Source organism: Eubalaena glacialis, chromosome 6 (assembly GCF_028564815.1).
Source record: "Eubalaena glacialis isolate mEubGla1 chromosome 6, mEubGla1.1.hap2.+ XY, whole genome shotgun sequence".
In the NCBI taxonomy this organism is placed as follows: domain Eukaryota; kingdom Metazoa; phylum Chordata; class Mammalia; order Artiodactyla; family Balaenidae; genus Eubalaena; species Eubalaena glacialis.
The window spans coordinates 4,529,400-4,540,081 of record NC_083721.1 but is presented as its reverse complement, the minus strand read 5'-3'; the positions used below and the strand labels follow the sequence as shown (position 1 = coordinate 4,540,081).

The window sequence follows — 10,682 nt, the reverse complement described above, 5'->3', positions numbered from 1 at the left end:
AGCTTATGGAATTGTACCCCCTGCGTTTCGTATCTAAAATAAAATAATAACCCTCGTGGCTCGCATTACTGAACGCATTTCTGGGTCTTGGTGTCTGTGGCTAAACAAGTATTAATTAGATAATCCGCGGATAGCCCGGGGGAAGTGGGAAGGAGGGGTTGGGGGGGAGCGGAATGGAGGCAGAGCTGTAAATTCTATGGCCCTGATTTTGGATGATGACTGCAACTTGCTGGGTGGGCTGAGGGAGTCCTGGGGCAGGTGAAGGAGCAGCTACTGGCAGCATCGCATCTGCATTACGGTCGAGCAGGGGGCGGAGAAGCCCAGGCTCAATGCCAGCTGCGGATGCCACCTCCCCGGCTCAAACGGTAGGCGCAAAGGGAGAACCGAGGCTGGTGCAGCTACAGCAGCCAAGCCCCCTACCTCCCCCAGATTTCTAGAGAGAAGTCTCCAAGGCTCTCGCGTCCTCCCCGGGCTCCCGCAACCCTTGCCTCTCCCAGCCTCCACTCAGACCTCTTCAAAATCACTCAGGGGCCCCCGAAGTGGGGACGGAGAATGGGCAGGAACGGGGGCGGAGGGGGGTGGGCACAGAAGAGGCTCCGAGAAGCTGCAGGACCCCAGCGGGGCGGGGGGGGGGCTGCAGGGCTGCAGGGACGTACTTGGCGAGGGGAGGCGCAGACTCTTTCACTCCTAGAGATGCTCGCGGCTTTTCTGCGTTTCCCTACGCTTCCCGCTGACCCCCACGTCACCCCTGGAAGTCTCCGCCACTAGGGGGCCAGGGAGCACCGGCGGGGCAGCCGGGCGCGCGCGGCCAGGGAGCCAGTTCAGGCCCTCGCTGCCCCTTTAAGGGTTCCCGAAACTTTCCCCCCTGGTATCCGATGAGTCTCGTCACATCCGTTGGCCGTGGCAGCCGGGGCGCGTTCCGAGGAAACTGGGGACTCGAGTTTCCCGGGGAAGAGGCGCGGCCCGAGACGAGCGAGGGTGAACAGGGCAGGCCTGGGTGGACCCGGGCGGACCCCGCGCCTTGCTTTGACCTTGGCCGGGGAGGGGGGAGGGGGAGGGGCCCGGCCCTTGCGGGGCAGCCGCTGCCCGCCAGAGGGGGCAGCGGCGACCAACTTGCTTAACTTGGCGCGGGCTGGAGCGGCTCCGGCGCCTCCTCCTCCTGCCGCACCTCCTCCCCGGTCCTCCTCCCGTCCGCCGCCGCCGCCGGCCCCGCTGCGCGCCCAGCCCTGCCCCGCAGCCCAGCGCGCCGCAGAGTCGCTGAGCCGCTGTCGACGGACGGGACGGGCCCGGCCAGGCGCGCCCCCCGAGCCCCGCCGCGGGCATGGGCGCGCTGGCCCGGGCGCTGCTGCTGCCGCTGCTGGCCCAGTGGCTGCTGCGCGCGGCCCCGGCGCCGGCCCCCGCGCCCTTCACGCTGCCTCTCCGGGTGGCATCGGCCAGCAGCCGCGGGGCGGCGCCCACCCCTGGGCCCGGACCCCCCGCCGAGCCCCGCGCGGACGGCCTGGCGCTCGCCCTGGAGCCCGCCGGGGGTGCAGCCAACTTCTTGGCCATGGTGGATAACCTGCAGGGGGACTCTGGCCGCGGCTACTACCTGGAGATGCTGATCGGGACGCCCCCGCAGAAGGTAGGTCGGTGCGCGCTCGCCAGCCCGCTCGGACCGGGCGCCCTGCAGCCGGGGGCTCTTGGGGTCGCCCAGCTGTGCCTCCACGCAGCTTAGCGTCGCCCCCAAAACAGCAGCTGTCCCCGGAGAGCAGATCTTGGGGACGCAGAGGGGCTCCGGGCCGGGAGCCGGGGCGCGCGCACTCGGGGCGCGGAGCGGTGGCAGTCCTGCCCCGGGCGCAGCCGGGGGTGTGTGCAAGCGCTTCAGAACTTGTTAAGCTCTCCCTCTACGTGTGGCTGCGAGGCGAGAGACCTGTAACTTGCCTCTAATGGGATTGCCTTCTGGCGAGCGACACGTCTTTTCAGCGAGGAGACCTAGCGGTGGGCCCAGGGAGCGATGCTGCTGTTACCGGGGGAATCACTTAGCGTTAATATTCCCGCCCCCTACCCCCGCGCTGTCTCATCGCTAAGGAGGCTCTGGACGGCTTCCAAAGGCGTAGTACCCTTTCAAAGGGATTCTTGCTTTATCTCAGCTCAAAGCAACCCTGTCCAAGGAGGCTCGCTCGCTGGCTGCCCGCGGAGGGAGCAGCGTTTCCCCAGCTCCACTTTCCTCTCTCGGAGTTGGCTGGTCAGCTTCCTCCGGGCTGGCCCTGCTGCTCAGCCCCTCTGCGCCGATCGAAGAGTCTACACACGTGTGGGGAACGTGTTAAATGCAGTAAAGGGACTGGGGGAAAAAAAAAAAACGCTGAGCCAGGCTTCCGGGGACCAAGAGGTCTCCCAGTGACAAAATAAAAATAAAATCAAACAGCGATCTTACCCTCATTTTCAATTATTAGCACTTTTTGTAGCTAGAAACAAATGTGCCCAGGCCCGGTCATCCTAAGAAAAACAAAATCCCAGGAGTTGGTTTGGCCTCCCTCCTCCTTACAAACTGCCTAATCTGTGAGTGGAAGTCAAGTTTCTCTTATCCATTGAATACGGTGTCTGAAGATACTTTATTTTTAACATTGTCATTTGGGTTTTAATTCAGCCATGATTCCCCCATAAATAGCACATACTCATGACTTTGGTGTAATTCTAATTAAATTATTCAAGACTTTCTTAAGAGGAAAGACATGCCATGCTAATCTCTTTAAAAAAAGAAACTCTACTGAATAACTTCTATACTTGTTTAATTAGTTTAAAAAAGAAAAGCCTTCAAAAATGTATTTCGGCTCAAAACTTTGATTCTAGTTGCCTTTCATCTAAGCGCTGTCTTAGGCATCTCCTCTGGTGGATGGTGGCTGGAGAGCAGGGGGAGGGCCGGGGGGAGAGAGTCAGCTGAGGAAGCTTAACTTGACTAGAGGTTGGAGCTGGTAAAAGCCACCACGTGAGAACACGGGCTGCTGGTGAGAACACGGGCTGCTGGTGAGAACCTGGTACATTTCACTTTTCACAAGATTTCATGAGATAGTATGAACCTCTTTTTGTGGCCTAAGGATAATCTTTTGGAACCAGGCCTTAAATCATTCACCACTTGGGAAATGTGTGCCTTGATGTTTTGAGTGGAAGGGAATTCTCTCAACTAAAGTAAAGTAAATTTGGGCAGTTTGGGTCCTGACGCCTGTCTTCCTCCAGAGAAGAGGGGAAGGGAAAAAAGCATCTAGAAGAACGAGAAAATATTTCTCTTGGGCTTGCAAAAAAACAAACAAACAACTTTCCTAAATAATAGTTTGTCTTTATTAATTAATCCAATGACCTTTACTCTAAAATAATGAAGTTTAATGAATTAACAAGAATGTATTGAGTATCTTATGCTGATATCTTTACCTTGGCCAAGGAAATAGTTCATTCAAGGTTAGTTCTCAGTTACACATTCGCATGTTTCCAGGGAGGGCTGTTTTTAACAATCCAGGTTTAATTTTTACATTTGACGGGAAGTGAAATATTCTGTGCCTCCTTCTTGGCCTGATTTAGTAATAAGCTGCTTTATAGCAGAATTCATGTGTGCGCTTTCCAAATGCCTACTGTAAACTCTTAGGTGTTAATGACGAGTGCATCAGGATTCATTTCTTGCCTACCTCCCTCTGAAACATCTCCGACCACCGGCCAGGTATTTGCAGCAGGCAAGAGGGGGCAGCCATGGGGTGACTTCTGAACTTGAAGGAAGTTTTTTCCTGCTCTGTTAATCGCCAAGAGTCATGCATATGTTCTCTGCTGATTCTCTGAAGCCTAAAAGAAAACTTGCTTAGGTGGAGAGAAAAATGGAATTGTACATTCAAGCAGTAAATAATCAAGAATTTTTTGAAAATTAAATAATAGTCATAGCTAGTGTGGAGGGCTCCCCTTGTGGCTAGCACTGTGCCGTGTGCCTTACATGTGCCATTGCAGGAAATTCTCACAACAGCTCCAAGTTCTTACCCCGATTTAGGGGATGGGACAACTGAAACTTGGAGAGGTTGAATGACTTTCCCAGGGCAACGGGACAAGAAAAAAGGAAAACACTAGGAGTTGAACCCCGGCAGCTGGACTCTAGAACCCAAGTTCTCAATGACCTGGCAGATACCTGGTCCCTTCCCTTCCTCCCTTCTGACTTCTTTTCTTTGGTTTTTGGCCTCCTATCACCCTTTTCAGCCAGAGATCCCTGAACCGTACACCCCAAGGTATTAGGAACTTAACATGTGACACAAACTGGACTCTCCCAGCCCCTGCCGTTCCCTCCATCGAGTCCCCTTCCTTCCAGGCAAAGCTCAAGGCTCAGCATCATGAATAATTGGATCCAGGTGTGCATAGGAGAGAACGTGTGGGAAGATTCAACAGGAACCAGAGCCCCACCATCCCTGCTCTCCCATGGGAAAGGCAACTGTTGGAAATGTGCTCATTCCCTGAATGCTTTAATCAAGAACGGGGGTCCCTCGTTCTGCCTGACACCCTTCAAGACATCACAGTCATGCGCCTGGAAGGCCGTGTGTGAGCAGCCTCACGTTGGCATGGAGATGAGTGCCGAGGCTCTGATACCATTATGTGACTTCTCTCTAACAGCGGAGAACCAGCAGCTGCTTGAACCATGTAATTTGGTCTTATTAATGATAATAATGGTGTTCTAAAGTGATTATAGTTACAGCAATTTCCATTATTTTTTTTTAAAAAAGACTTCCACGCTAACACAATGAATCCAACTGAAGAAGCTGAAGGTCCGAGGCTATATACCTGGTAATGGCTTCAAAAAGTCTTTTGGGGTTTCTGTTGAAAGGTTTTGTCATCTCCACTAATAGAGATAAAACAGACAGCAAAATGAGTCTCGGATTTAAACATTGGAACGTATGTAAAGAGCTAACGAATTATTTGGGGGGCTCACATTTTAATCATGGCACGTGGGCTTACTTGCTTCTTAGTACACAGTTATCGGGAAGATTTTGGATTGAAGATATGTATCTGTCATATACAATTTAAAAGTTTGTCTTTTTCAGAATAAGCCACCCAGTGTCCTCAAATTACATTAAGCTCACTGCAGGGGAGGCTGAAAAAGGGGCAGCAAGAAGAAATTTGATGGAAAAAATTGAGATGGTAAACGACTAAGGGCAATGAAGAAAGAATGGATCACTGGGATGGAAAGACCCAGAAAGTCAAAGCTCGGTTCCCACTAGCTCCTTTCGGGGGAAAGGTGCCCTTCCTGAGCTTTGGAGCAATAATCCAACATCAAAGGCTTTATTATGGAGGACTGTGAAAGGCCAAGCCAAGGAATCCGCTCCAAACAGCTTGGAGAGACAGAGTCTGAGAAATCGTTAACAACTGTGTATTAATAGCTATAACCTTGATTTCAGGCTTATCGGGTTCTGGACACCATGCTAAGCATTTTGCCTGGATCACTTCATTTTCTCTTCACAACAGCATGTACATGCTGAAGTACGTACGGTTATTTGACTTGGTTTTCAGATGGGGAAACTGAGGCTCAGAGAGGCCAAGTCATTTGTCCCAAGTCACACTGATGAGTGCCTGAGCGGGCTTATCCATCAGGTCTGCCCCAGTCCACAGTCTAAGCACTTCACCGCTCTGCGTGCTGCTATTTGAGTCGCAGTGACTTTTTTTCTTAAAGAACCATCTTTATTTATCTGTGAATGACTTGGGGGGAGTGGGAAGCGTCCTGGACCCACTGCAGGGTCCCAGATCCTAGTGGCATTACATACTTGACGATGGGCAGGTGACAACCTCCCCATGCTTCCTTTTCCCCATTGGTTGAAGATCTTTTAAGTTCTTCTTAGTTTCCTGCAGCTGATGTAATGAATGACCACAAACTAGGTGACTTAAAACAATAGAAACATACTCTGTCACAGTTCTGGAGGCCAGGAGTCCAAAGCCAAGGTGTCTGTGGGGCTGCGCTCCCTCTGAAGGCTCTCGGGGAGGATCCTTCCTGCTTCTTCCAGCTTCTCATGGTTCCAGGCAGTCCTTGGTGTTCCTTGGCTCTTACCTGCATCCCTCCAACCTCTTCCTCTGTCTTCGGTAACATTCTCCCCGCAACCCCATGTTTCTATGTCCAAATTTGCCTCCTCTTATGAGGACACCAGTCTTTTGATTAGGGCCCGTCCTGATCCATTCTGACCTCATCGTGCCTTGATACATCTATCAAGACAGGAACTGGGGTTTAGGACTTCAGCATCCCTTTTTTTTTGTCAGGGTTCCGGGGACACAACCCATAACAAGTTCATTCTAAGTTTATCATTCTGTGGATTTTTTTTCTTTCATTCTATCCCATCTTTTAATTGCCGATAATTTTAATTTGGAATTCAAGTGTAATTTTCATCAAAGGCAGCAGCACATGGTGATTTTGGTGTTGTGTCGACAGAGTCTGTGACAAGATATTGTGCTGGGGACAGGGCCGGGGGTCGGGGAGGGGAGGGTTTGGGTTATTTTCTGTATTTCGGTATCAGTTTCCTCACTAGAGAATAATCACTTAAATTTTTAAAATGTCTTTTGTCGTGTTGCATTCATTCTAGAATTGCTGCAATTATTGCATAACTTGGGAAAAGCCCACTTAGACAAGCTCAGATCACTGGTATTTAAATACCTATGACTCACAAATACTCATGTTGAAAGCTTGTTTCATGTTTTAAAGACTTTGTAAGGCATCTGTCACCCTTTTTCAATGGAATCTGTTTGATATGAAATACACGCCTTTTCCCCTCAAGCATCTCCAGCATTTTCTTGACTTCTGCCTGACTTCCTTTGTTGTCGGTAGGTGGCTTGACCTCCTCTGGGCTTCCTGTTTCCTCCTAGAATGATTGCTGACCCCGTTCTAACTAAAACCAAAAGGGAAAGGTCAAGGTGAGCCATTGCGAGAGGGATTTCTCCTCCACGGTGGGCTGTGTCAGACCTGAGGAGAGGAATTTCGAGGCGGCATTTTCCCTTCCTCGGGGTGTGGGACAGCACGCCCTGGGGTTTATTTTATATCCCAGACACTGAATGGAGCAGGTCAAGCCTCTGGCCCTGGATTCAGGGTCCACCTGGGCTGAGGACGGGGGTTGGTGTCTGCGGACTCTCGCCCCAGCCCCAAGCAGAGGGCAGCAGGGGTAGGCGTTGGGTCCTGTCTGATGCTGAGCGAGGCGCTACTCCCTCGAGCCTAAGAGCCTCCTTTTAGGACTAACAATGGGCCTTCTGCTTACACTTGGCTCCCCTGCCATCTGTCACGGGTTCCTCCTTGCACTCACTCTGTTCTGCTTGCCCAGCCCAGGCTGAATGTTGACAGTGGACCTCATTGTTTGTTAGTGACAACGGATACCACCTGGAAAACAGAACCCACCTGTGAGGCAGGTGGACGGCCCACCTCGGCTTCTGTGCCTCGTGCATGGATACTGAGGGGTACGGTGTGAGTTAGGGTGTGTGTCCCATATTCTGGGCCAGTTTCCCGGGCTGTGGAGAATGTGTGTGTGATGCCTGGTTGGACTGGCTTTCATGGGGCTCCCCTTCATCCTCTCCTGGCCCAGATGGACTATTTGATTTTTTTTGCCTATCGTACTCAATAAAAAAGTCGCTTTTTTGCTCTTGGAATTCTCAAAGAGGTAAAGCGACTCTTGGAGAGCCGACATCACCACAGGAAGGAAACAAAACTCGTAGGTTTGTTTCTGAGTTAATGCTTGCTACCCCGCACAGGTCTCAGGTTGGACGTTTCCTAGTTTTATTATACGGCGCATCATATACCAGTACCTAGAAACACACAGTCTCAGCCCTGCCATTTTAGGAAGATGAAGAGGACTGCCTTCAGTGTAAAGGGGTGATGCCCTGGGCAGGCTTCATCGTGCCTGCGAGCCATAAAGGGCAGTGGAAAACCTCTCCCTCCATTTCACACTAGACTGAGGACACACGGGGGGAGGATTTATACCCGGCCCTCCCAAGGACCCTGCGCACCTCCAGCCCTCCCCAGCCCCATGCCGGATAAATGCACTTCTTGGCAGTGGGCTGAGAACTACTTCAGTTTGTCTGCCCTGCAAACCCCCTGCCAGAAACCCAAGAGAACCACCTACAAGGCAGCCCCCTCAGAAGGGGGCACCGTGGGGAAAAAGGGTGGAAGGCACTGAATCAAAAAGTTTTCCAGGTAGCCTAGGGAGGGCGGGATAATCAGGTCTGACCCCCTTTCAAGGCAGGATACACTGCCAGAAGGGAAGCTGCTGCTTTGTGAAGGTGGGCGTGGACTCCAAGCCCCGGAGGGGCATCCAGAGCCCTTTTCGCTACATCAAGCTGCCTCCTGGGGAAATTCATTAGCTTTCCCCAATCAGACAAGCCACCAAGGAGCAGGCAGGTCTGCGCGTTTGTCACAGCCTTTGGGAATTAGGCGTTTCTGGTGCTGATCCCAGATGGGCTGCTTGCCAGATATTGATGTGGGCGAGCAAGTTCTTCAGCCTTTCGGGGCCTCAGTTTCCTCATCTGTAAACAGGGGATTTCACCGGGTAACCTGAGATGCTTCCTAGAAGCTCTGACACTCAGTGATTATAATCCATTTTGTTGGTGAGAGCTTCCGATAGCCCTAATTTTCAGCAGCTGCATGCAGGTGCGTCACCCGGGGGGTCTATTAAGATGTAGAATCTGGTTCAGGCCCTGGGGAGCCGGGGGAGGCTGGATGCTGCCGGCTCCAAGGGCAGATCTGGAGTCCTTGCTCCGCAAACCAGCTGGCTGCAGGGAGGACTAAGAAAACCTTGTAGGGTTGGTTAAAAATACAGATTCCCAAGACCCAGGCCAGACTGACAGGGCGAGAGAGCCTGCACCGGGGCCTGAGAATCTGCATTTTATCACGTCTCTCAACTCCCTCCCCCACTTAAGCAGCAAGCCTGGCCCCGTCCCTTGGACACTATTTGGAGGCCACGAAGAGGCCAGAGTCTCCTCTGCTGGGTGGTTTCCTGAACGGAATCGGTAGGTTCTTTCATCTTCCTAAAGGCTGTTGTCTGATTAAGTGTTAACTCTGCCCATTTAGGAAATCTCTACCTCTAGCAGATTGGGTTCCAGAAGCTTCCTTGCACTTGGCAGGTTGGAAAGGTGGAGTGCGCATTCTCCAGAGCAAGAGCTCTAGGGCCGTGCTGTTCAAAGTCTCTGTGCTGACTGTGTCCTTTTTAAATTTCCAGTCTGTCCCTATCAGTCGTTTATAAATCAATGAAAATGAATTACTAGGAAAAGGAAAGTTTAAAAGACATACACGTACAAGAGCCATATTTTAAATTATTAGCTTCAGCGGACATCCCGTTTTCTGTTTGCGCTGATCTCAAAGTTTCCAGGGCTTCCTCCCCCATCCTGTGGTTACCTTATTGCTGACACATAACCATTTGTTTGTGGATGGCTGCCACCAGCAGGGCATTCATGGAGTGCAAGTTAGAAGTTGTTACAAATGGTTCCAGTTACATTTGTTTTGCCACCTCCTGTCTTTAGTGGGACAGTGGTCATTTTCACTAAAGCAAAAAGGAAATGTGAGTGTTGGGTTCTCGGCTTTCAGCCCTCTCAAGAGGGGGTGGGTATAGAGCTTTATCCTAGGGGTAGCAAGTAAGTCTAACTCAGCGGTTCCCGATCCAGGGAAATTGTATCCTCCAGGGGACATTGGGCACTCTCTGGAGACATTTTTGGTGTCACAGTTTGGGTGGTACCACTGGCATCTGGTGGGTGGAGGTCAGGGATGCTGCTTGACATCCTACAATGCACAGGACAGAGCCCCTCACCCAACAAAAGATTACCTGCTCCCAAATGTCAGCAGTACCAGGGATCTGAAATCCTGCCCAGAGCAGGGAAGGAGGCTGTCCGTCAGAAACATCTGTGTGGGCACCAGTGGGGAGTGGCAGCAGGCCCACACCTGTGGGTCTCCAGATCTTTGCAATCCTGTCTTGTTCCAGTGCCGTGGTTCTTCTTGCCAGATGCAGTAAGGCACTTCTAACTCGAGTGACTGGGGATTAAAGAGGTGAAAGAATTTTGAACTAGACTCAAAGGATGAGCATGCTTTACTCCTTCATTCTGTGTATTTATTAAGCACCTGCTGTATGCCAGGCCCTATCCTAAGCCCAGGGATGCAACAGTCAACTAGACGAAGATGGCCCTTGCTTTTCTAGAACCTGCGTGCTTGTTGGGAAGACAGATTGTAAAGAAAGTAAACAGAATTTTTGATGGGTACCGAGAGACAGTACAGCCTGGTGATGGGCGTGGGTAAAGACCCCTTTAGAAAGGGGGACCCATGTTCCAGGATGAAGCCAGGCAGGCAAAGCCTATACCAGGAGGGCATACAGCACCAGCACAGTGGGCCGCGGGGAGCCGCTCTGCCATGCCCGGCTTTTGGAGCAGTTCCTTATTCATCTGCTTTAAAATTGTGCTTTGAGGTCCGATTTTATTAGAACCAAGGCCTTGCAAAGTGTGAAAACTTTATGCTACATGCTTCTAGGTCACGTGTGTGCAGGGTGTGAGGAGTTGGGGGAGGGGAGTTCAGTATGGTTGTCAGGGAGAGTTTCTGAATAAGGAAGGAAAGTTAAACTCGGGGTGCCGGGGCAGGTGGGGTGCAGGAGACCACTTAGACTTGTGTCTTGGTTTGGGTTTCCCCAAAAACAGACTGAGACAAGCATGTGAGTTGGACAGTTCACTTGGAA

The 10,682-nt window shown here is 51.6% G+C and overlaps 1 protein-coding gene across 1 annotated transcript in view; it reads left to right on the top strand.

Moving 5' to 3' along the window:
* Positions 1–831: 831 nt before the first annotated feature.
* Positions 832–10,682, top strand: part of BACE2 (beta-secretase 2) — an 85,530-nt gene continuing 75,679 nt past the window's right edge. The window contains exon 1 of the mRNA XM_061192855.1: positions 832–1,621. Within this exon, the coding sequence (XP_061048838.1) occupies positions 1,322–1,621 (300 nt within the window). The 5' untranslated portion in view covers positions 832–1,321. The remainder of the gene's footprint in view (positions 1,622–10,682) is intronic.